The following is a 26,735-nucleotide window of genomic DNA, read 5'->3' as shown; positions in this document are numbered from 1 at the left end:
TAACCTAATTCTACTCCTATCGAAAGGGAAGCACATCCCCTATACCCAACCCTAGCTAGAAATGGCAACTCTTAACTAGGTGACCATTGTGACATCATTCTTTTTTTTTAAATGAAAATTAAACATTTCAGCCACTTTTGCTTTCCTGGCTTTTAAAGGGTAAATTTTCTGTCTACTCTGTTAGTCTAGGTATGTCCTGGAGTTCTCTTCTAGAAACTCCAGGACATACCATATTCACTTAAAAAGTCATTTTGATTATTTTCCAACAGGATGCAACCATTGGAATACCCACTGTCTCAGAAAAGAACATCCACACAACACAGATGAAAGTTTTCCCTACAGAGGTAAAGAAATGTACTCAAATATGCCTTTTTTTTTCTTCCTTAAAATTTGGAATGTTATGTGATGCTGTTTAGTGCCGAGAGAAGGGATCAACCTACTGTTCAAAGCTACAAGTGACTTTACAGTGGAAGATTGATAACGTGCCACAGGGTAGTGTTACCAAAGTCATTGCAGCAATACCACTTATGGTTAAGGTGGGTACTGGACATTTTTATTATTTTTCATTATTATTTGTTGTTGTTCAATTCTGTTTTTGCCTTTTTGGAACATTTTTTCAGGACTGGGGCATTTGCATGTATGTGTACAAGGCTCTGGGTAAACAGCAAAGTTATGGTAGCAAGAGTGCCTTATGCTGTGTTTACACTTGAGCGTCAACCTAGGTTCAGTTTGTGGTTAACTGAACCCCGGTTAGGAGAAATGTGTTTACACTTGAAAACTTAACCTCGGTTGATCATTCACCTGGAACAGCGCCGGTGTTATCAATTTGAATTCTGAGGTCAAACTGCTGCTGCAATTATTGGGATTTTTCTGGCCGTTCTTGTTATTCTGAGGTGGCTTCCACTTTCAAGATTCACTATAATTCAAGATGATCTCTTAGGGACCACCTTGCCTGATGTTTTCTCTGATGTTTGTCGTTTTTGTTTTTATTGTTTGCGCTAGTACGTTAGGGATTCGCAGTCTCTTGACTTTGAAACTAGTTTGTTGTAAAGTATTGTGTAAAATGTCCAGCAAAATGCTACCCTGGTTCTATAAATAGAGAGACGTTCGAGGCTCTGGAACCAGGGTAGCAAAATGTGAGGATCTCAAAAAGATGTGGTAATCTCATGATTATTGAGTAAACACTATTTGAGAAATGACTGACATCGGAAAGCGATAGCTGACACGAACTGTCAACAGATTTGCCTGTAACCTTGGTTGAGTATGCTCAACCATGCCTCTTGGAATGGTTGAGCTCAACCGAACCTAGGTTGCGGATCCTTTGTAATTGCCGGCACATAAGTGGCTATTTTGACCGTGTTCACACACACTTTAAATCTAACCTAGGTTGGGTAGTTACTCAACCTAGGTTGGACGCTCAAGTGTAAAGACAGCATTAGTTGGGAAACGTTTTGAGCACAAAAGGTGTCGAATTATTAGCTCACAAGCCTTTGTGAAATCGCAAAAAAAAGCACAAGTAAATTGGTATGTAAATTGGCTGTAACATTTTCCAGAGAGCCTTGTCTACGCGCTCACCCTAATATACAGTAGTTTACCAGCTGATGTCCTTAATGTTGTTCTATTTGTCTTCTTGAATTTATTTTCACTCTTTACAGTCAAATAACTGCTCTTTGGCCAATCTTTCACCAAAAGAGCTTGTCAGGAAAAATGAAGAATCACAGGTAAGGTGTAATGCGCTAAGTTGCTAATGGTGCCACTAGCTCCTGTGGTGCCAAGACTGAAAAAAAAACATTCTTTTTGTGGGTTGAACACCCACCTGTTTCTGGTTAAAGGATACCACCCACTACTGTATACTGTATGTCATTGTTTTGAGTTAGTGTCTGTAATTCTAGGGTAAAATACATGGTAAAGTTTGTGTTTCAGTCAGTTTGGTTTTTACTGTAGCAAGCGTCACCAGTCAGCTTGGCTGTGCTGATAAAGTCTGATTATATTATGTGTCAGTGCAAAAAAACCTAAAAAACATTCAAATCAGCATTGCATTTGATTAATTTGAACAGGAATAGGAACAGGTTTTGTGTTAAATAATATTCCATCATGCTCAATTCGACATGGTCATTCAGACTTTAAGACCTCTTGAAGTCTGTATACAATTTACAGTACACCTGAAATTGTTGTTTTGCAACCTCCTGTAGAATATAAAATCCTTATCTTGTTTCAGAATGAATCAAATTTCAAGGAAAGTTTTGATTGTTTGGTTTGATTCACTACTCATTATTTTCATACAGGAAATACACAGATGCATGTTTGATATGATAGTTAATGCCATCGTATGCCTTAAATGAGCTTTACCCATTCTGTCATTCACTGCCTATTTACATTATATGTTTATTTTCTTCTTTTCCAGGAAGCTGGAGGATACTTTATTGTCAACGGAATTGAAAAGATCATTAGGATGCTTATCTTGCCAAGAAGGAACTATGTAAGACACTCTAAGGTCTTATCATCTACCACCCTAAGATCCTACCATGCGACTTATTCAATGTGACCATGTGACTTATTCAAATTTACTACTTCTTTTTGCTTTTTTCAGCCATTGGCCATTATTAGGCCTTCTTGGAAGGGAAGAGGCTCATTTTATACTGAATATGGAGTGCAAATGAGATCAGTCAAGGGAGATCAGAGTGCTGTGGTTAGTCAAAGAATGAGTGTGTAAAAGAAATTGGGAGTGGGACTTTTTCTTTCAGTTTTGATATTTGCACTCAATGGCATTAAGAGCAAAGGAGCTCTGAAATACAAAAAAAACATTTGGTTTTCAATTCTTTCACCAATACTCTAGAAAGCAATACACAACTTTAAAAAAAAAGAATGTTAAGGGTTTTAGCTCCTCCCAAGCCACCCCCGCCATTACAGTAGACGCCATTACAGTCGACGCCATTACAGTAGACGCCATTACAGTAGATGCCATTACAGTCGACGCCATTACAGTCGACGCCATTACAGTCGACGCCATTACAGTCAACGCCATTACAGTCGACACCATTACAGTCGACGCCATTACAGTAGACGCCATTACAGTAGACGCCATTACAGTAGACGCCATTACAGTACACGCCATTACAGTACACGCCATTACAGTAGACGCCATAACAGTAGACGCCATTACAGTAGACGCCATTACAGTAGACGCCATTACAGTAGATATTTGCATTAGTATAAGCTTCTACTATACTGTAGATGTCCCTTTCTCTCAAAGCCATGCACACACAATCCTTCACATTTATTTTGAGATTTTTTCTGCTCTAGAACATGACTCTTCATTACTTGAATGATGGCAATGTGATGATGTGTATAGCCTATCGGAAGGAGCTTTACTATGTTCCGGTGGTATTTATACTCAAGGTATGGTGATTACATGTCCCAAAGTTTGCTGCATGTTTTTTTTTTTTTGGAAAGCAGACAACTGCAGTGTATACCATGTTCTTAAAAGGTTTTTTTTTGTGTGCAAATGTCATAGGCATTAATGAATGTGACGGATCAACACATTTATAGAGAGCTTATCAAAGCTGAGGAAAACAATACATTTTGGAAAGAGTAAGTTAATGTAATGCATATGGATGGTTTTAGCTTCTGTACAGTACATACATCACTCAGAGAGGACATGGATGACTGGTTCCTGAACCTTTTATTTGATTCCATGTTTTTTGACATATTATTTTTATACCCATAGCCTTATACCTTACATTAAGTACATAAAGGCTTGAGAAATGGTTCATACAATATTAAAATAAGAACTACACCTATGACAAAATAGCAGAGTATTGTTCTGAGCCTTGATGATGCTGTTGGTAGTGCATGGCTATTAAGGGGCAGTGCCTTTCTTCTACTGGTTTCCAAGTTTATGTCCTAATGTAAGCAAGGGTTGAGTTGGTTGGTTCATTCCCTCGTTTACCTTAGAAGATCTTTTATAGGGTTCTCTCGTTTTCCTCTCTTCTGAAAAATCTTAAAGCTGTGCTCAGACTTGATGTGACCACATTAAAACTTCGCCCCCTAAATCAGCTTCCAGCTGCAAGGAAGGTGATTGGCTGATTTTTTTTCAAGAATCAGTATGTTCAAGTAATCAGTTACATTATATTACTTGAATGTCTCAGAGTCTATCATTGCGCTCTAGTTGTGTAGCTATGATGCTGCGGACGGCACAAGAGGAGGGTGCTGTGAATCAGAAGAGTGTTCTTGAGTACATCGGTAAGAACTGTAGTACTAGCATTCCTTGAGCTGATTGATACCATGGTCTAGCTAATGGAACATTAAAAGAAGTACTGATATTCAAGTGCAACACTATATATTACTAATTGAAACTTTGGGACACCTTTCAGGGTTGAGGTTTAGAGTGAAGATGAGACTTCCAGATTGGTTTTCTGATGAGGCAGTGGCACAGTACCTAATTCAGTTAGTATTAGACATTATTATTCGTTATTAATGTTTTAAGACTGCAAAAATGTTTGCCTCAAAAGATCCCTGGACCTAAAAGTGTTTTTTTTTTCAGGCAGTGTATTTGCATTCATTTAGATACCAATGCGGACAAATTCAATTTACTTATGTAAGTATTGACAACTGAAGGTATACAGAAACTAGCCTTCAAATATACTTTTGGGTTTGATCATTACGAAGTGCAAGCTTAGAATCACAAGAAGAAAAAATATCTAAATAATCTAAAGATTTTTGGGTCTGTTATACAAGCTTCTGAGGCAGCTTGTATGAATAAACTTGAAAATGGCTATATTCCATTCCCATTCTAAGTTATGCTCATTTAACTTTATGGTAAGTTATTGACGTACAGTATTTAGTGGTTGTAATATGTGCCAATCACACAGGCTGACAACCAAAGTATGTACTGTAAGATTTTTTTCACCCATATTGGATTCCTTTCAACAGGAAATCAAGTTGCAAAGCTTTATTGAGATTTTCTGGGGGTTCTAACATATTTATTATCTTGTACAAAAATACATACAGTTCCCCTGCTAATACAATTATACTAATAAAAGAAAAACCTAGAAGCATATGATAACATTACAGGCACATACATTTATTGCCCTTTTTTTCAGTCTGATGACCCGCAAGTTGTATGCACTAGCCCTTGAGAAATGCTGTGCAGAATCAGCTGACAGCCCCATGAACCAAGAGGTCCTACTGGGTGGCCACCTGTATCTGATGGTTCTTAAGGTAACCCCCCATTCCTTCTTCATCATTGACTTGCTGTACTTCACAAAGTTTTTGAATGTGTTGTATTCAATTTCTTTTCAATAATAGCCGGCACTCTTTTCTCACCCTTCTGGTGTGATGCATCATATATATGGGGAGGGGGGGGGGGTCACTGTTCATTCCCCATCTGGACTCGAGCTCTAATAAGAAAAAGAACCACTACAAGAGAGAAAGAGGAAATGTTCTTCTAAATGGACAAACAAACCAGACTATTCCCCCTCAAATCTTGGCAATGGGCCTGCTGTTTGTATTACAGACAATGTCATTGTCAATGTGTAATTCATGTATTATTGAAATTCATTTGACTGGGACTAATCAAATAAATCCATGTATGCAAACCATATGCAGTACATTCCGTTAGGAGCACCATCCCCATCATTTTTTTAAGCAAACCAGAAACCAAAATTTATATGTTATTCAGGAAAAACTGGAGATGATGCTCCAAGTTGTTGGCTCCAGTCTTGAAAAGGCATCTAAAAACAAGCCTCATGACTTCAATGTCAATTCAGGTCATTATTACCTTTCCACTACAAATTCTTGATTATATCATATCCCTGAGGGCAGTGAGGAGGATTCAGGATTTTCACTTGATAGGGTAAAAGGGTTTAGAAATAGGAAAACCTACCGGCTACGTGCACGATGTTGGTACCCAACCGTATAACATGCGTATTGAAGCGCACTATGGCCTGGGTTTGAAGCGGGTTCCCGATCCAAGCACGGTTCTCGTCTTCCAACCGAAGTACCGTGCACGTTTGGTTTTAGATGTGTACACGCTTCTTCCAAGCTTTAAATCAAAACTGTGCATGGTTCGATAATTTAAATAACCCTGTGTGTGCACACTTCTTTCAAAGCTCTTAAACTAAACCTTGCACAGTCCAACCATTCTTAAAAAACCGGTGCATGTACTCTCTAAACAAGACCTTGCACTGTCCGGCCGTTTAAATCGTGTGTTTCGAACGATGTTGACGATGTTGATGAAGTTAACTCAGGCTAGCATACGATCCAACCGTGTCTCGATATTCATTAAATAGAGGACAAGAAGAATCACGAGAGCTCGAGAACACAACTATAAGTTTTGCCATCAAGAAAAATAGTACAATAGCTTCTACGAGTTTGATCGTGAAACGCGCATTTACTCACTGTCAAAACGGTAGCAGGAGTTTTAGATTAATTATAGACGATTACAATTATCTTGCAAAAGCCAAGAGCCTCGAACGTGTTACTGACTCAAGAGTCTCAAACTACTGACTCTTTATTTAGCGCAACAACTGTCTAAACAACAGTAGGTTAATTGGCTGTTGACATCTTCCATTACAGTGAGCTTGTGAAGACGCACAAAACGAAAATGCTTCCAAAAGAACTTCCTATGTTATTATCTAAAAACCGTTTCATTAGCTAAACTTTAGAATACCCGGGATATAAGAAATTTCCATGTTCATTGTATTTACTGGCTCGTTCTATAGAAATCGAGGTGTAAAGTCCTATTCAGCTGTTGGGTCACTTTAATTAACTACGACGATACACAAAACGGATGTTACGTATATCAATTACCAAAAGGGCTCATTCAAGTGCATGGTATTTGATAGCTTATGCTGTGTTTACACTTAAGCATCAACCTAGGTTCAGTTTGTGGTTAACTGAACCCCGGTTAGGAGAAATGTGTTTACACTTGAAAACTTAACCTCGGCTGATCATTGAGCTGGAACAGCGCCGGTGTTATCAATTTGAATCCTGAGGTCAAATTGCTTCTGCGATAATTGGGATTTTTCTGGCTGTTCTTGTTATTCTGTGGTGGCTTCCGCTTACAAGATTCGCTATAATTCAAGATGATCTTTTAGGGATCACCTTGCCTGATGTTTTCTCTGATGTTTGTCGTTTTTGTTAATATTGTTTGCACTAGTACGTTAGGGATTCGCAGTCGCTTGACTTGGAAACTAGTTTGTTGTAAAGTATTGTGTAAAATGTCCAGCAAAATGTGCGGATCTCAAAAAGATGTGGTAATCTCATGGCTATTGAGTAAACACTATTTGAGAAATGACTGACATCGAAAAGCGATAGCTGACAAGAACTGTCAACAGACTTACCTGTAACCTTGGTTGAGTACGCTCAACCATGCCTCCTGGAATGGTTGAGCTCAACCAAACCTAGGTTGCAGATCCTTTGTAATTGCCGGCATATAAGTGGCTATTTGGACCGTGTTCACACACACTTCAAATCTAACCTAGGTTGGGTAGTTACTCAACCTAGGCTGGACGCTCAAGTGTAAACACAGCATAAGGAAGCGCTCGCATACCAAAGGTGTGCGATAAAACTTTGGCGGCTTTTAATGAGATAACATAATGCAGCCCGAAATGTTTTTCTAATTATTATTTGACAATAAGCTGTCAAAAAGCGTGATGAAAGTGAGAAATCCAGGATACACTGGCGTGCTTATATAAGCTAAAAAAGGAAATTAAAACTACGTTTTCAGGGTTCAGAAAAGCCGAGACACGTTCCAGCTTCCCTGATACTTGAATTTACATTCAACCTTACAGTTTCTGTACTATAAACGAAAAGTATATTATTTATTGGAAGATTAGTACCACACATCGTATGCTACTTTCAACTGCTACCCCCGTGTCGGAATACAGATTGTTCTTTTTTCCTACGGATCAGTCGCTTAAGCGGTTAGTTAGTGCGCTTATTCGAAACTAAGTTTGACCGGGTAAGAAAAATGTTGCATATTATATACAGCGGATTTGGATATATCATCTCATGTTGAATCCTTGAGTTGGTAAGTCTTGACGTTAACAAGTTTTAATATATACGATATTGACATCCAAACTTTGCGTGCTCTCTCGGGGGGGCATGTGGTCGTTACGCATTTATTGTTCAACTGCTCCCTTATCGATCATCCTACATCAATGGGTAACACAGCAATGGAAAGAGCAACTAATGTTGATTTTAGAAACATGTAAGATTGTCGATAAAGCGGAGCGAGAAAAAAATTATCGCGCCGGTTTGTTTCGACACTTTGCAAATGTTACACTATTTTCGCGTCATTATCACAATTACGCCGACAAAATGCGATTGCTTACTCTTGCGTTGAATATGTTTAAGCTCAATTCTTTTTCCTTGTAAACATTAAACATTATAACACCCTTGGAGCTAATTATTTCATAGTGAAGAGCAACATTTGGCAAAATATTTGTTAATTTATTCGAGTAGGGTCACTACTCCGCCGTTGAGTATCAACATCGTGCACATAGCCTACCAGAGATGCTAAAATAAACTGTAAACAAGAAAACTAAAGTTTTTTTAAACCTTGTTTTATTGTGATTATTTGAATTGGCACATTAATTTGATACCCACGAATCGGTGATGGTTATGTTACATTGATTCTTCAGTGCCTCCTAATTTGATGTATGTGTGTGTATTCTTTCAGCCTCCATTCTACAAGCGGTGCAGCATGCCCCAAGTATCTCTCATCAGATGGAGTACTTTTTGGCCACAGGCAACTTGATATCCAAGTCAGGTCTAGCATTACAACAGGTAACACAGGAAGTATTCCTCCTATTAGAAGCTGCCAAAGCCTGCTATCAAGATAACTCTAGGGACCTGAAAGAGTCTCATCCACCACGCTGTCATCCTAGCAAAATACCAAGTGTGGGAGACTATGGGCCCATGAGGAGCTTGTTCCTCAAATTCAACATGGGCATTCTTAATTCTTATTATCAGGGATTTAGGTGTTAACTGAGTAGAAAATGATGGCTATAAAATCCCTATTTAATAATATTTTTACTTTAATTTGTATTTATTTATATAGCATAACATCACATTGCTCATCAGACTGCAAATTTGGAGTTTTGGTTTCAACTGTTACCATCATAAACAATTGTTGCTCCTTAAAGATATCTGGGTTTACTGTGGTGGCGGATAGGCTGAATTACTTCCGATTCCTATCTCACTTCCGGTGCATCCATAGAGGAGCTTTCTTTTCCCAAATGAGAACAACATCTGTCAGGAAGCTTTTGCCTGAGGCTTGGGGTGAGTTTTTCGCTCACACTCTGATGGACGATTATTGAATTAACTCTTTTTGCATGGTTTAGCCCATATTTCAATATGCATTAAACCTCTAGAAATGATATTCACAGTACCACAAAAAAACAATTCAGCAGTTACTATAAATGTTGTTTCTATTCCCTTGGCCCCATTGTCATTTACAATAGGCATTCCATATTGATATTTTAGGGTTTCTGTGCCCTGTCCACACACCCGATGGTGCACCCTGTGGCCTGCTGAATCATTTAGCTGCTGGTTGTCAGGTACATGATGGTTTCTTATCTTGAAATCTCAAATGAAATGGAGCACCATGCCAATGAGTGACGATTTCAGGGTTTCAATCAAAGGAAGTTTCACAATATGTTTTCTGTGTGCGCCTATTCTAGGAAAAAATGTCACCGCAAAATGCACATTTTGCTGGGGTAAATGGCATGACTAAAGTTACCTTGTTATTTTATCAATGTTTCTACTGAATGCGGGATATTATGGATTGATCAAACAATAATCCATCAGAGGCCATCAATGTATTGCTACATTGCTTGAGTTTTTTATCACCTTTTTTTTAACAAATGATAGTGTTATTGTGTTGCATTGTATGACTTTATACAACTAGACCGGTTTTAAGAGATCTTACTGACTGTGAAATCAAGCTTCGGGTTTAAAATTTACAAATACTGTTTCTGTATTTTAGGCTCTAAACTCTGTGGCATGTGTAGTTTTGCTAAAGTTGCTGTTCACTTTATGCTAGGTTGTGAATGTGGTACCTCTAGTAGCCCACATGCTACGACTGCTATGCACCATGGGAATGATTCCAGTTGATGCTCCAGTTCCTGGTGACTATAAGAATTATTATCCTGTGGTGATGGACGGCCGTGTCCTAGGGAGTGTCGACAGAGATCTGGCACCAACTCTTGCTAATCGTTTGAGGATAATGAAAGTCTTGGGAGAGGAAAGGGTGAGTGTATATTCATAGTCATATTTTTGGTGTAGTCGCAAATATAAGTACATGATAGAAAAAGGAGACTCATATGGTGCACTGTTTAAGTTTAAGGAGATTCGATACAGTATCCCGAATCTCCAACCTTCCTGTCAATCACAACTCTTATCTTCTTCTACAGGGATAGAATCATCAAACTATTTGGCCATGCCATGTAGCTAGAGATGAACTTTAAAAAATGTAACATGTGTTTACATTGCTGTTTCTATGGCAACGGAACGGCAAACCCGTTAAATTCACTATTCGCGTGTTCGCTACAGGGAAATTTTTAATAAATAAGCTATAGGATATTGTACATCAGACCTTAGTAGACACTTTTATTAAAATCTATTGGCATATTTTTATTTTCAGTCACTCTGTTATTTACCTACTTTAAAATTCGCCCCTGAAAAAAATCCATACGCGGGCAAGGATTTTTTTACCATTATTATTTAGCTGCCTCTTATTTCTAATAGCCTACCAAAAATGAAAGCAATCAGATTTGTTGATCGTAAGTTTTAGGGGCCGTTCCGGGGACGATATGATTCTTTCAAAATGAAGAAATTGAACATTTTGCTTTTTTGGCCGCCAAATAAAATTTGGCCAATTAATTTTTTCGTCGTTTTTGTAGAATAAAATTAATATATTGAGCAACATTCGGGTTAACTTTGAGCTACGTTGAAGGGTTGTAAGTAAGCGATTGGATTTTTTGAAAATGGGCATTTCAAGCGCATATGGATTTTTTTCAGAGGCGAATTTCAAAGTAGATAAATAACAGAGTAACAGTGAAAATAAAAATACGCCAATATCTCAGAATTCCTCTTATAGATTTTAATAAAACTTCCTCTAAGTGTCGACCAAGGTCTGATGTACAGTAGTATCCTATACTTTATTTGTTAAAAAATTCCCTGTAGCGAACAGCACTTCACGAATAGTGAATTTAACGGGTTCTCCATTCCGTTGCCATAGAAACAGCAATGTAAACAAATGTTTGTAAACAAATGTTAATTGTTCATAAAGTTTATCCCTAGCTACATGGCATGGCCAAATAGTTTGATGATCCGATCCCTGTAGCAGAAGATACGAGTTTTGATTGACAGGATGGTTGGGCATTCGGGAAACTGTATCGAATCTCCTTAATGTTGAACGCCACTCTAATGTATATAGTGCACTGTTGAAGTTTAATAATAAACACCAATGTTACAACATACCAAATATTTTTTCTTCTTCAATCCAGGTGCCACAATTTCTAGAGATCTGTCTGGTCCCTATAACAAAGGTCGCTAGTCAGTACCCAGGACTATTTATCTTCAGTTCGCCTGCCAGGATGATGCGCCCAGTTCTCAACCTCGCAGTCAATAAAATAGAAATGATAGGTTCATTTGAACAGGTATAGTACATTGTACTGTAGCTGGAGCTAACCATGGCTATTTCGATGTAAAAGTGAAAGCGAGACATCTAGACAAGGATGAGCTATGTATTTCCTTATGGTGTGGAAGATCTTGCATTTCATTCATGGAGTTAAAAAAAAAACAATTAGCATACTATTGTGGGAAAAGGTTACTGAACTGAAAGTAACCAAGTATGTTCTTATCGATGTGAAATATAAACTGATTAGTTCAAAAGAGAATAGAGTTAAGTAGGCAAATAATTTACTTACAAAGGAGACTTACCCATTACCGTAATTACCCACGTATAAGATGCACCCAAAGTTTTGAGCTCAAAATAGTCAAAAATTCAATATTCACATGTTTAAATCTTTCATTGCAGCTACAGTAATTCAAGAAATAAAGTACCGCAAAAAGCAAATTTGCCGTTGGTTAGTGAACGATTAATAGAACTAAAATCAAAGTGTTACCGTGAAGAACAATGCCATGACTGTCCCTTATCTTTGGCATTGTCTTACGAAAATCACCATTGTTTTCAACTTCGTTCCATCCAAATTATAAAAAGTGGAATTCGACCCACCCTAATTTTGAAGGTCATTTTGGAGTGAAAAAAGTGCGGCTTATACGTGGGTAAATACGGTACTACCTATTACCACTGTTTACATTGATATATTATATATATGGTGACCCAATACAAAGTTAGCAAGCCAAAACTTCAGAAAACGCACTCTGTAATTTGCCATTTTTCTTCCTGACTAGGTTTATATGGATATAGCAATAGTACAGGAAGAGTTGCATGAGGGTGTGACCACCCACATGGAGTTGAAACCAACAGCCATGCTTAGTGCCATTGCTAGCATGACTCCATACTCAGACTTCAACCAGAGCCCGAGGAACATGTACCAGTGTCAGGTAAGGCCTTTTGTTATGTGACAGAGTGTAATACTAGGTGATAGCAACATGATAAGGAACATGTACCAGTGTGATAGCAACATGATAAGGAACATGTTCCAGTGTCAGGTAAGACCTCTTGTTATATGACATAAGAGAGTGATACTAGGTGATAATAACATGATAAGGAACATGTACCAGTGTCAGGTGTGGCCTCTTGTTATATGACCTAGAGAGTGATACTAGGTGATAGCAACATGATAAGGAACATGTACCAGTGTCAGGTAAGACCTCTTGTTATATGACATAAGAGAGTGATACTAGGTGATAATAACATGATAAGGAACATGTACCAGTGTCAGGTGTGGCCTCTTGTTATATGACCTAGAGAGTGATACTAGGTGATAGCAACATGATAAGGAACATGTACCAGTGTCAGGTAAGACCTCTTGTTATATGACATAAGAGAGTGATACTAGGTGATAGCAACATGATAAGGAACATGTACCAGTGTCAGGTAAGGCCTTTTGTTATGTGACAGAGTGTAATACTAGGTGATAGCAACATGATAAGGAACATGTACCAGTGTCAGGTAAGACCTCTTGTTATATGACATAAGAGAGTGATACTAGGTGATAGTGACATGATAAGGAACATGTACCAGTGTCAGGTAAGGCCTCTTGTTATATGACCTAGAGAGTGATACTAGGTGATAGCAACATGATAAGGAACATGTTCTAGTGTCAGGTAAGGCCTCTTGTTATATGACATAAGAGAGTGATACTAGGTGATAGTGACATGATAAGGAACTTGTACCAGTGTCAGGTAAGGCCTCTTGTTATGTGACATAGAGTGTGATGCTAGGTGATAGTGACTCTATAAATATTCTCAGTGCCATTGCTAGCATGACTCCATACTAGACAAGAGTATGGAGTCAAGAGTCAACAAGTCACAAGGAACCAGTGTCATGTACCAGTGTCAGGTGAGAGCTCTTGTTATGTGACCTACAGTGTGATAGAAGGTGATAGCAACATGATAAGGAACATGTACCATCTACGGTGTCCGGTGAGGCCTCTTATTATATGACCTAGAGTTTGATAGTACAGTATGATAACAACAGTTTCGACTCTGGGACAGTTTATTTTAACTCACCTTTTCTCTTTTAGATGGGTAAGCAGACTATGGGAACGCCTGTTCATGCCTTTCAACATCGCACGGACAACAAACTTTATAGGATACAGGTGCAGGCCCATATATTACATAATTTTTAAAGTTGTAAGCCAGCCAGTTTTATCAGAGTCTCGGCTACTACCATATGTGCGTCCATCCATTTATAAACCGTGTTTAAAACAAGCACTTGTTTGGAGAGAATTGGTCACGTTTCTCGTTCTCTGATTGGCTACAGATTTGGATGGTATTTGTTCAGCCAATCAGATGAACAAGAAACTGAGACAAGTACTTGTCAAAACGTTCATGTCCACTTTTCATTGATGGCCACATATTGCAGTAATATGTTTTTGATGTACACGGGCTATCATTTCTTTATTGTACTGAGTATTTTGTCCCTCACTAGACTCCTCAGTCCCCACTTGTTCGCCCTGCCTCTCATGATTTCTACATCATGGATGAATATCCTCTGGGGACCAACGCCATTGTGGCTGTCATCTCTTACACGGTATGTATACAGTGTTCCTCTACCGAAATATATATTATATTATACCAATACTGAATTATATATTTCATACCAATACTGGAATATATATTTCATGCCAATACTGAAATATATACTTCATACCAATACTGAAATATATATTTCATACCAATACTGAAATATATATTTCATACCAATACTGAAATATATATTTCATACCAATACCGAAATTATATTTCATACCAATACTGAAATATATATTTCATACCAATACCGAAATTATATTTCATACCAATACTGAAATATATATTTCATACCAATGCTGAAATATATATTTCATACCAATACCGAAATTATATTTCATACCAATACTGAAATATATATTTCATACCAATTCCCAAATTATATTTCATACCAATACTGAAATATATATTTCATACCAATACTGAAATACATATTTCAAACCAATACTGAAATACATATTTCATACCAATACTGAAATACATATTTCATACCAATACTGAAATACATATTTCATACCAATACTGAAATATATATTTCATACCAATACTGAAATATATACTTCATACCAATACCGAAATTATATTTCATACCAATACCGAAATTATATTTCATACCAATACTGAAATATATATTTCATACCAATACTGAAATATATATTTCATACCAATACTGAAATATATATTTCATACCAATACTGAAATATATATTTCATACCAATACTGAGATATATATTTCATACCAATACTGAGATATATATTTCATACCAATACTGAAATATATATTTCATACCAATACTGAAATATATATTTCATACCAATACTGAAATATATATTTCATACCAATACTGAAATATATATTTCATACCAATACCGAAATATATATTTCATACCAATACCGAAATACATATTTCATACCAATACTGAAATACATATTTCATACCAATGCTGAAATACATATTTCATACCAATGCTGAAATATATATTTCCTACCAATACTGAAATACATATTTCATACCAATACTGAAATACATATTTCCTACCAATACCGAAATTATGTTTCATACCAATACTGAAATATATATTTCATATCAATACCGAAATTATATTTCATACCAATACTGAATCTGGCTATTTCTTGTGTATAGTGTATAGTTGCCAACCGCCATTCACAAGGAAAGGCGATTTGCACTAAGAAATCATGTGACGGTTTGATTGGCAAACTCACGCAAAAATTACACACAGAAATGAATGTGGTCGTCGCATCAGAGTGACGACAAAATATCTCATTAAAAATAAACCCTTTTTGTCATAGATACTTTTTGGCTGATAAGCCGCCAAAAGCCGGAGGCCGCTCGAGCATTTCTTTCTTTCTATAACCAAACGCTGTCTGTCATGACTAGATGCGTTTATAAAAACACTTGAGTTGGGTTGTACTAATTACATTTTCCTCCCTTTTTTCATGACCTTAGGGATATGATATGGAGGACGCAATGGTTCTAAACAAAGCATCGTACGAAAGGGGGTTTGCCCATGGCTCCATCTACAAAGCACAATTTGTGAATCTGGAACCGAAATCCCAAGATCGTACATCATCTTCTAACTTACAGTTCGGTACGTTTTCAGAATTCAGCATTTTATATACTGAAGTTTAGTACAACTATAAATGTATTTCACTCAATCATTCAATAAGTAAGTCAGTCAAAAGAGTTTATCAAGACAGAAAATCTGAATTTGAATGTATCTAATTGTTGTTTGCCGGGACGCAGCGACCACAGGCTGGGGTTACGGCTTTAGTAAAAGAAGGGTGTAAAGTTGTTGCAAACAACCCAAGACCCTATTCCCCTGAAGTTTAACAACCCATGATTACATACACCTCATGTTCGTGAAGATGCCTTCGCTAGGACTCTTAGTGTTGTATTGGGATGTTTCTCACTCGTTTGTTCTGATGTTACAGCGTCTTAGCAGGCCACGTAAGATTGGGGGGGGGTCACAGTGGTCACACGGTACACACGGTGCACAGCCACGCCCCTACTGGTCATTTTCTTATATTTCTTTTAAATATATATGGGGGAAGGGGCACGTGCCCCCAGTGCCTCACCGCCTGCCACGGCACTGTGTTAGATTGTCACTGTTTTCTTTAAGGAACGCTACCAGATGACCCCAGAATCGATGGTAGACTAGACGCAGATGGATTTCCACCGCTAGGTGCCCATCTCTCCACGGGGGACCCATATTACAGGTATAGCATACATGGCTGGCACCCATAGATTAAGCCTCACTGTTGCTGACTTAGTGTATTATTTCGACGGTTGCAAGGAAGTCAGAAGTTGGAAATTTTAGAACCGAAACAGAGTTCCAAGCTAAGCGAATTTATATTTAAAACATTGGTTTTGGAAGAACTAAAGGCCTTGAATTTGCCAATCCTGCCGCAAAGCAAACAGGAAACCAACAATAAATTCCGATGTTACCGCTTTTGTATTAACCCCCCGAACTGGTTCCAAACGTTAGCTTACTAAATTAAGACAAACCTTGCTCAGCAACTGCAACGTATTTCACAATGTGTCTCAGATGGTGTCAGTTGTGAGATTGACTTTGCTTTTCGTCTAGTTACATCGACACTAACACCGGAGAAGCAGTAGTCAAGAAATATAGTAACCTGGAAGCGGGCATCATAGATGATGTAAGTCTACTAAACCAATCCTATGTCAATATGAAAAAAAAAACAGTCTACAGTCTGATAAGTCTGATACTTCGCTGACTATATATGATTAAAAGTAATTCAGATACTTGAATTAGCCGATGGACAGCCGATGGATGCTTTGTTTGGCTGTTTTGTGCGGGATTGTTAATTGGCGGCGTCGAATGGACCTTCATTAATACTCTCAACCAATTTGTCAATTGTTCAACCTTTTTGAAAATGAAAAAAGTTAATATATTAAATTTTTATGTTTCTTGTTAAGATGGGTTCTGGATAATTGCTTGCTTAATCCCCAGGTCAAGATTATTGGAGATGAGACTGGCAACAAGACTCTCAGTAAAGCTTGCATCAAGCTACGAATACAGGTGAGATGCCGCCAAAACCTCGAGTGCTTGGCTAGGGGGGCAAGTCAGCGTTCGTGCTGAAGTTTGAAAAAAAAAATCCAAAAGATAAGCGTATGTCAGACATTTACGAAGAGAGAAAGGGGGAAGCTAGGAGTTGGCCCAGTAACTCCTGGGCTTTGAGCCTAATGTACCGCGTTCGTTTGACATCCTTTCTGGACATGTTTTAGAGGAATCCCATCATTGGCGACAAGTTTTCCAGTCGTCATGGACAAAAAGGAATATGCAGGTAAGTGTCCACATCGCTATCGCGTGCAAAATAGGTTCATGTGCCTAAACAACACCTCCTTCTCCCTCAAAATCCTGCCTACGATCTTGCTGTGTGTGTTCTCATTTCCGTTGTTATTTTCGATAAAGTAGTGTTATCCGGAATAGCTAAGTCGGCGCCTTGTTTTCATTTTCTCATTTTGTTATTTTTGATAGGGCAGTGTATTCTTAATAGAAGAGTAAGCACCTATTTTGCAGTGTTCTTATCATTAAAAGAAAGAACTCTCCCGATATCATTAGTAAACTTGAAAAAATAGAATTGAGCCGTTTTTGCTGTTAGAGGGGCTGAATTTCTCAGTGATTAAAGCGTATTTACGTTTAGTTAACAACTCGAATGAGCACCGCATTTATATACGAGTTTGGTAGCGCACGAAACCTTGAAACACGTAAGGTGTGCTCTCGGACTCCAACATCATTATTGTTTTTGCTTTTTCAGTCAAAAGTGGCCGGTGGAAAATATGCCATTCTCGGAGTCCGGGATGACACCCGACATCATCTTCAACCCCCACGGTTTTCCGTCTAGAATGACAATAGGTACGCACATCCTGCACCATGGCTCTTTTACGTTAGACTGCTTCATAGGTTTTTATATACGAGAAATCACACATTGTCGTTTAAGTATTCAGTCCTCGTCGCGGACGTAAGCACAAAAAGTACCTGCATTTCAATAATTAAATTCTTGTGTTTAGGGGTAATCTTGGCTCTTAATAACTGTTGAAGGATGGTTTTCGTCAACCACCACCCCCCCCCCAAATTCTACAGAATTTCCCATTGTCGTAATACCATACTAGTCCAATACTCTAACAAATGTATGCATGGCCTTGTTCTCTTCCATTGTTTTACCTCTTTCTCTGATATGCTCTAGCAGCCCCAATAGGCCAGTTCAGAGTTTAAGAAAAGACGCGGAAAGAAACGATCGAATCGGACCAAATGAACGCTTTTGAAGAAGAGTTTGTAAAGCGGTCGTGGAGAAAAATCCTTCCTACAAATCCTTTTTACAAGATATGGGGGAACCAACCACATTAATGTGTTGCACACTTATTGTTTTACCTTTCGACCGCATTTTGTTGTGAATACGGCCCGATAATTTTTTTTACGGATAGATTTACTTCGATCAGTGAGCTAATTTGGTCGACTTCCGCTCGCAAAACACCAATGAAAACCCGGAACAACAATTAACTTTGGTACCTCAGGTAAGAACAAAATGATTTTTGTCCACGAAATTCAAGTTATAATTTTGCTAAACATCTTAGAACAATATTTATTTCAATTTTACAGCATAAAAATTAAAACGGCACTTCTACCGGTGCATTTTATACTCCGATTAGGAGTTCGCCTATAAACTTCTACAGTATTTGAGTGGAGGAATGACTCAGGGTACTCTGAAAATCGCTCCGTAGAAATACCATTTGCGCCTAATTCATCCCAAATTGCCCCCTATACGAAGTGCAATAAAGTCCTCACGTGTGTCAATGAATGATTTCACCATATCAAGCGGTTTTGTAGAAAGGATTTTTTCAAGACCGCAATACAAACTCTCTTGTGAAATCGCTCTTTTGGTCCGAAAGAGCCCAGTCCGTCACGGCATTTCTTACTGAACTGGCTTATTGTTTAGAATATGACATGCATAAATTTGTCGGAGTATTGGACAACCCTCAATCCAACAGTGAATGATGACGTCATCGTTATGCGTGTCATCTGATTGGCTATGGCTGGGCGTCATGTGACCTTTTCTCGTGTTTTACTTGAACTGGTCCACGTGTCATCAACTGCCCTAGCGAACATGATCCTGACAACGTTCTGACACTGTATCCAATGTACATTCCTTGTTGGGGAAGCTCTAGACATGCTAAGGGTTGGCACAAGAGATACCCCCCTCCCCAATCCCACTACACTACTCCTCTTCCGCCTTCGGCCGAAGAGGGGTAGATAGAAACTGTCCCACTCTGTTTTCTATAGCATGACCACTCGATCTCTTAGCGGCTATTTTACATTCTCCTCTAATCGCCAGTAGTTCGTAGCGCTTTCGGTGGTGTGAGTACCTTATTAAGACGATTGCATTTATCTGTTATCTTGGACGATACCCCAACAGGTATGATGATCGAGAGTATGGCGGGCAAGTCAGCTGCACTCAACGGCCACGTGTACGATGCCACACCCTTCACCTTTTCCGAGGATGACTCGGCAATCGACTACTTTGGCAAACTTCTCGTCAAATGTGCGTACTTCGCGAAACACATGTCACCTCATATACACAAAAACCCAACAGTGAATGATGACGTCATCGTTATGCGTGTCATCTGATTGGCTATGGCAGGGTTTCATGTGACCTTTTCTCGTGTTTTACTTGAACTGGTCCACGTGTCATCGGGTGCCCTAGCGAACATGATCATGACAACGTTCTGACACTGTATCCAATGTTCATTCCTTGTTGGTGAAGCTCGGGGCATGTTAAGGGCAAATGTTAATTATATTGTCAATTTTATAGCGCTAAAATCAAGAATTCTTCATTGCCCCGACTACCTCCCCCCTTTTATGATCACCACAAAATGACAGGTCCTTTTTGCATTTAATAGCTTTCACATTAATTATTTCCAGAATTTTGACAACATATGAGTGATCTTTCATAAGAACCTATTCTTCCCCACGAGGCTGAATAGGCTCTTATAAAAAGGGTGCTTAAAATGCAAAATTTACGCCTCTGTAGGTTCTTAATCTCAAGGTTCGTATACGCTGGTGTTAAATGTACCACTGAGATACAAAGATTTTTTAAACAGAAACATCTGTTTTTAGCCCAACCTGTTCCGCAGCTCACTCATTCTCGCTGTACGCAGCGGTATAAACAATCTGTGCTTCTATTTCTCTGACAGCTGGTTATGATTATTTTGGCACGGAGCGCTTGTACAGTGGTATCGACGGTCGTGAATTCGAGGCAGACATCTTTATGGGTGTGGTGTACTACCAGAGACTGCGGCACATGGTGGCAGACAAATTCCAGGTCAGCAAATATAGTAGCTTGGTCATCCAAGGTTCTCCACCAACGCTATAGGCAGGCAGAAATGTAATCGGGTGTTTAGTCAATGAGACACGGTTGCCTGCACGCTAGACAAATGAAGCGGTCAGTTTTCAAATGCTGCCAAATATATATTTTTTAAATATATATTTTTTTGGTGGAACAGCGAGTGATGACGTTTCGTTATGCGTGTCATCTGATTGGCTCGGAGACGAGATGTCACGTGCCTTGACCTGGTGTTTTACTGGGGCTTGGTCACGTGGTGTCGTCTGCCGGTTGCTACGGTGATCATTACAACGTTCTGACGCTGCAGACTCGTCATCTTTAGTCACATTGGGAGGGCTGGTGATTTTGTGCTCGAAGGCAAAAAGTCTTCCTGGTCGTTGAAACATTGATTTAGCTTAGAAGTTGGAACCTTCAAGTCCATACCCGATCGTATGTTATAGGTGGCTCGTTTCTTACCTCGTGTTCCTTTGAACAGGTCCGAACAACGGGGCCCATAGACGCACTGACGCATCAGCCTGTCCAGGTAAGGTTATTTACTGGTATTTACCTAATGAGTGAGGCTCGATGGCCATGCTGGGAAACTTCACCTCACGATTGTCGTCCAGGTATGGTTATTTACTGGTATTTACCTAATAAGTGAGGCTCGATGGCCATGCTGGGAAACTTCACCTCACGATCGACATCCAGGTATGGTTATTTACTGGTATTTACCTAATAAGTGAGGCTCGATGGCCATGCTTGGGAACTTCACCTCACGATTGACGTCCAGGTATGGTTATTTACTGGTATTTACCTAATAAGTGAGGCTCGATGGCCATGCTTGGGAACTTCACCTCACGATTGACAGTCGGCGGTCATATGATATAACGAAGATGTAATGAGACGTCCTTTAAATCCGTCCATCGTCCATTGCTACTTAATTCCGATTCAAATCATCTGCTTTCCTTGTTTTACATGCCCAATAAAAGATCTGAGGTCACGTTTTATAAATGGCCCTTATGCAAGGACAGACGAATTGCATGACGGATCGAGACAGTTAACTGAGCGTTTGCTAGTCCCTGTTTTCGACAGCCCCTGACGAGTCGTGATACTATATCCTTAAGGTTTACGTTATGTTTTGTAGGGTCGTAAGCGGCAGGGAGGTATCCGTTTCGGAGAGATGGAGAGAGATGCGTTACTCGCTCACGGCACTTCCTTTCTTCTCCAAGATCGCCTTTTCAACTGCTCCGATAAAACTATGGTAAGAATGGCTGAAAGAGCTGGTGAAAAGCTTTTGATGGCGTGAAATGTGCTGAGAATATTTTGTTGGTGGTTTGTATTTGTATTAACGTCGACCATATCGCTATAAGTATATGTTGGCATCGACGGCGACAACGAGGAAAAACAACAATTGCAACTGATTCGAGAATTTATTGATTTTTCTGCTAACTGTACTTTAAACACGAGGTTCCGCTATAAAATGGAAAGCTCCTTCTACCCCGGGGCTCAAGAACAATCAGTTATCAATCAGCCGTCAATGAGTGAACATGTCAGGACAAGTGCTCTGAGCGCTAAATTCAAAACTTATATTCTAAACCAAAATAAATATCATTCCTAAAGTTGTCCATCTAAAAATGTTTCTATCATCGTAAAATAATGCTATACCAACCTGTGTGCGCTCTAAAATACGAGCATTTTCATCAGCGAGAATAATTTATGCAGGTGCGCTAGATTATGGATAGCGCGAAATTTGAAATTTTGCACCGAAAACGTGAGTGGACAGCAAATAACTAATTCAACAATCTCTTAACACAACTGTCTTGTTACCTGTGCAAAAATAGTTTTATTCCAGCCGACTGAGGCTCAGAGATAAGCAATTTTACAGAAGGCTTATAATTTGTGACTGCTATCGTTGCAGTGTTATGATTATAATTGCAAATTCGAGTCCGGGGGTGGGAGGAGCTTTCCCTTTTATAGCGGAACCTCATCTTTAAAGCCGCATTGTCACCAGTTTACTTCCGGAGGTCCGACGGAAAACCTCAACCGTTAAAAGACAAAAGAATCTATTAAAATCCGAGATATTAAACAGGCCATACGCTGTAAATTATCAATCACATCCTCAAAGAAACTTTCAATAAACACACTGCTTTCAATATTTTGAAATATTTTTCGCGTTTTCCGTTAAAAATCATCGGAGATTGTTACGTAATCGACCGGAAGTAAACTGGTGACAATGAGGCTTAACGCTGATTGTGTCATTCGCAGGGTCACGTGTGCACACAATGTGGTAGCCTTCTTTCGCCACTTCTAGACAAGCCTCCAGTCGAGCTGGCAGCGGCGGCCGCCCACTCTGAGCGCCGTTGGTACTGCAAGCCATGTGAGTCGAGCGAGCACATTGAACTCCTTGCTTTCCCTTACGTGTTTCGATACCTCGTAGCCGAACTAGCCGCCATGAACATTAAGACTTCGCTCGAGATAAAGAAGGTCGGAGCCGACAGCTAAGCGTCCATGGATGGTTCGCGTATTTGTAGGGCTGCGTCTTTTGCATTGAGCAGAAGATGATGACAGTGATATCGATAACATAGCCTGCTTGCCGGCTCTCATTCGAAGTTATTCGAACACTCGCGCGCGACAGGGGTTCCAATTATTCGAAAACAAAACATTTGCGAATATCGGCGAATGCGAGCCGGCTAGCGTAGGGTACTGATAGGAACCAATGTATTGTAAATACAGGAATAGAGAAATAAGACAATGTTTTGTATTTCTTTCTTTTTTTGCCCCCCCCCCCCCGTTTTTTTTACTACATATTGTCTTTCTGATTGTATACATATACAACATCGAGTGCTTCAAAAAACTTGGAAGGCCTTATCTTAGACAATGTAACATGTGTTTACATTGCTGTTTCTATAGCAACGGAACGGCGAACCCGTTAAATTCACTATTCGCGAAGTGCTGTTCGCTACAGGGAAATTTCTAACAAATAAGCTATAGGGTATTGTACATCAGACCTTGGTCGACATTTAGAGGAAGTTTTATTAAAATCTATAAGAGGAATTCCGAGAAATTGGCGTATTTTTATTTTCAGTCACTCTGTTATTTACCTACTCTGAAATCCGCACCTGAAAAAAATCCATACGAGGGCAAGGATTTTTTTACCATTGTTATTTGGCTACCCCTTATTTCTAATAACATACCAAAAATGAAAGCAATCGGTTTTGTTGATCGTAAGTTTCAGGGGCCATTCTGGGGGCTAAATGATACTTTCAAAATGAAGAAATTGAACTTTTTTGGCCGCCATATAACATTTCGCCGATTAATTTTTTCGTCCTTTTTGTAGAATAAAATTATTATATTGAGAAACATTCGGGTTAACTTTGAGATCCGTTTAAGGGTTGTAAGTAAGCGATTTTTTGAAAATGGGCATTTCAAGCGCCGACTTTGCGCTTGTTTTGTAGCTTCGCTTTAACTATACTTCTTTCTTATACTTTTTTAACTATTCACGTAAAGAAGAAAAAGATGTGATAAATGACCATTCAGAAGTTCAGAAGCAGCCAGCCGTGGAAGATTAGCACGGGAAGAATGCGAAAAGTACAACGAAATGAAATCAACAATACATGAGACAAAGCAATTTGTCCGCTATGGATTTTTTTCAGGTGCGAATTTCAAAGTAGGTAAATAACAGAGTGACTAAAAATAAAAATTCCACAATTTTTTTTAGAATTCCTCTTATAGATTTTGATAAAACGTCGACCAAGGTCTGATGTACAATATCCTATAGCTCATTTGTTAAAAATTTCCCTGTAGCGAACAGCACTTCGCGAATAGTGAATTTAACGGATTCACCGTTCCGTTGCTATAGAAACAGCAATGTAAACAAATGTTACATTTTCATAAAGTTCATCCCTAGCTACATGGCATGGCCAAACAGTTTTAAGATCCGATCCCTGTAGCAGAAGATAGTAGTTGTGAATCTCCTTAAAAGCTCCCCCTCAAATCCAAGCCCAAAAAAACGAAAAAAAATATTTTCGATAAAGCCTATTTTTGCTTAAACAAAATTCTTTAAAAAAAACCGTTGACTCAATTTATATGGTCTACGCTTCATTATAACTAAGCCCTATATAAAAAAAAAGCTTGGAAGTTTGGTTAGAAATAATACCCTTTTCAGTTGCTTTTTAAACTAAGGTCAAATGAGCCGTATTCAATGCAAATGCTATAGATGAAACAATCGACTCTATTCATTTGCAGCATTTGCATTGAATACGGCTCATGGATAATACTACGTTTGAACTTAGTCAGCAGGACCCAAGTCGTGTTAAAAGTTTCCTGTGTAAAGACTTGCAAACAGGAAAGTGACTATTCTTTATTTATTAGTATTCGATTATACATTCTGAACGAATAAGGGGGTTTCTGTCGCCATTTTTTCTTGTACTTATTTAGTGATGGAGTCAGCAAAGATAGGAATGTTGTTGACGCGGCAGCCATGTTGGTGGTATGGGCAGTGACCAAGCTTCGCGGCGGTTTCCTTGTTGATAGTTTCCAGCAACTGCGAGGCAAAAAATAAGGAATATTGAAAGTTCATATTCTAAATGAATTGAGGAATTCCACCTAGCAGGTCGATATAGGAAGAACACCGCTGAGCTCACGATCACGCGTACGTGACATATTACACAGGATTATTGCTGCACCTGATTGATATGTTACAAGATCAATATTTAGACAGGTATATTTTTTTATTTTCCGGGGGTAAAGTTCGGCTGTCAACGCAGGCGAATTCTAGTGAACTCTAGCAGCAATGTCATGTTAGCCTTGATTTACATGGATCCGCTACGGACACGCCTCAATACGCCTTATAAAGTGTGTATATAAATGCTGAACCTTGTATAATAAAATTACTTGACAATTCATGGTACCTTAAAGAACTTGGTGTACTCCTCTTTTCCTGTGCACTTCTCCTTCATCTCACTCATGAGCGCCCGGAGCTCGTAAGTGTTGTCTGCTCGGGCCTTGAAAGGGCAGGCTAAGTTACCCTTGGAGTCTTTGAATGCGGGACACTTGGCAGCGAGGCCTTTGAGCCTTGGGTCGTTGTAAGGGCATCCTCCTGACTTGAAGGCTTTGCAGTTCTTGATGATGTACTCGATTGAAACGTCACCCTAAGGGGAACGAAAGATTGATTTGCAACATTTCCAATGTTGATAAAGTAAACGTGCAATAATGTGGACAAGGGAAGGACATATAGTCCTAGTCCAAAGTTAACGGGGAATTGTTTGGGTTATCCTAGCTCGAATATGGAGTTCTACTTCGCTAAAGACTCCCGTACTGTAGAATAGACCAAGCAATCCATCCATTCTTTCATTTAATAAGCTCTACCCGCTAAATCATATTCAAGAAATCCAAATAAAAATTAATTTGGTTCCTCTGCAAGTTTTACCGCGTCATTTAAGAATATTCTTGAAAAAATGATAACTACAATTTACCGCGTGACAGAAGATTCTCAATGGTATTCCCTCTAATAACTCATATTATGTGTAAGCTTCCATAAAAAGCCCTACCTTGTTAGCCATGATTTGCAGTAGTCTGGGATGTTAGTCCTATAACCCTCACCAGCTATGATCAGCTGAACTCTACGAATTTCAACTTATATAGCCAGCCTGGAGAAACCGGCTAGATAGCCTGACGAAACCGGTTAAACGAGATCAAAATCCCATACCTGTCTACACGGGAAGTGCGGGGTCACGGACCTTACATACTGTGTAATCAAGGTAGGGCAAAAGCCTCAATAGTTCAATAATGGGAAATTGAAATTCCATTCGTGTCATCCAATAGAACTCAAAACGCTTGGACTATGGTATGATTGTTCAAGGCCTCAGTACCTTCTTTCAAATCTATCAGTTGATACATTACTGTAAGAGGAGAAGGGGGAGGAGTCGGAATTTATCCTTGACTTGTGATAATCCTGGGCATGTATTATTCTCAATAGGGTTTCCTACAATAGGCCAAATTCCACCATTGCACGTGTGTTTCCTTTCCCCAGTGCAGGCGTGCATCTACGTTTCGCAATTCTAGCATCTCCCCGGCTATATATTGTGGATACGTTTGGGATTGTTTCACTCCACGTTCTTTCGACTGCACGAGAGCATGCAGG

The 26,735-nt window shown here is 39.0% G+C and overlaps 2 protein-coding genes across 2 annotated transcripts in view; one reads left to right on the top strand and one right to left on the bottom strand.

Moving 5' to 3' along the window:
- LOC5504564 (DNA-directed RNA polymerase I subunit RPA2) overlaps positions 1–23,345 on the top strand; it is a 28,500-nt gene extending 5,155 nt beyond the window's left edge. Inside the window, exons 4-34 of the mRNA XM_048723707.1 lie at positions 270–344; positions 417–536; positions 1,656–1,721; positions 2,405–2,479; positions 2,591–2,689; positions 3,304–3,399; positions 3,515–3,591; positions 4,169–4,242; positions 4,374–4,446; positions 4,544–4,597; positions 5,103–5,220; positions 5,681–5,768; positions 8,684–8,790; positions 9,150–9,285; positions 9,490–9,563; positions 10,049–10,255; positions 11,514–11,666; positions 12,424–12,576; positions 13,722–13,796; positions 14,129–14,230; positions 15,699–15,840; positions 16,372–16,468; positions 16,837–16,909; positions 17,224–17,292; positions 17,499–17,557; positions 18,032–18,129; positions 19,688–19,813; positions 20,466–20,593; positions 21,090–21,137; positions 21,738–21,854; positions 22,859–23,345. Of these exons, the coding sequence (XP_048579664.1) occupies positions 270–344; positions 417–536; positions 1,656–1,721; positions 2,405–2,479; positions 2,591–2,689; positions 3,304–3,399; positions 3,515–3,591; positions 4,169–4,242; positions 4,374–4,446; positions 4,544–4,597; positions 5,103–5,220; positions 5,681–5,768; positions 8,684–8,790; positions 9,150–9,285; positions 9,490–9,563; positions 10,049–10,255; positions 11,514–11,666; positions 12,424–12,576; positions 13,722–13,796; positions 14,129–14,230; positions 15,699–15,840; positions 16,372–16,468; positions 16,837–16,909; positions 17,224–17,292; positions 17,499–17,557; positions 18,032–18,129; positions 19,688–19,813; positions 20,466–20,593; positions 21,090–21,137; positions 21,738–21,854; positions 22,859–23,095 (3,216 nt within the window). The 3' untranslated portion in view covers positions 23,096–23,345. The remainder of the gene's footprint in view (positions 1–269; positions 345–416; positions 537–1,655; positions 1,722–2,404; positions 2,480–2,590; positions 2,690–3,303; positions 3,400–3,514; positions 3,592–4,168; positions 4,243–4,373; positions 4,447–4,543; positions 4,598–5,102; positions 5,221–5,680; positions 5,769–8,683; positions 8,791–9,149; positions 9,286–9,489; positions 9,564–10,048; positions 10,256–11,513; positions 11,667–12,423; positions 12,577–13,721; positions 13,797–14,128; positions 14,231–15,698; positions 15,841–16,371; positions 16,469–16,836; positions 16,910–17,223; positions 17,293–17,498; positions 17,558–18,031; positions 18,130–19,687; positions 19,814–20,465; positions 20,594–21,089; positions 21,138–21,737; positions 21,855–22,858) is intronic.
- A 1,588-nt stretch (positions 23,346–24,933) lies between these two features.
- LOC5500965 lies at positions 24,934–26,274 on the bottom strand. The gene is made up of 3 exons (XM_001622287.3): positions 26,143–26,274; positions 25,504–25,743; positions 24,934–25,136 (listed from the first exon to the last, which is right to left on the bottom strand). The coding sequence occupies exons 1-3, from the start codon at positions 26,152–26,154 to the stop codon at positions 25,023–25,025; spliced, it is 366 nt and encodes a 121-aa protein (XP_001622337.1). The 5' UTR covers positions 26,155–26,274; the 3' UTR covers positions 24,934–25,022.
- Between the last annotated feature and the right edge of the window lie 461 nt (positions 26,275–26,735).

Source organism: Nematostella vectensis, chromosome 2 (assembly GCF_932526225.1).
Source record: "Nematostella vectensis chromosome 2, jaNemVect1.1, whole genome shotgun sequence".
Classification (NCBI taxonomy): Eukaryota; Metazoa; Cnidaria; class Anthozoa; order Actiniaria; family Edwardsiidae; genus Nematostella; species Nematostella vectensis.
Note: the sequence above shows the minus strand (reverse complement) of the source record. Positions and strands in the feature narration are given on the sequence as shown.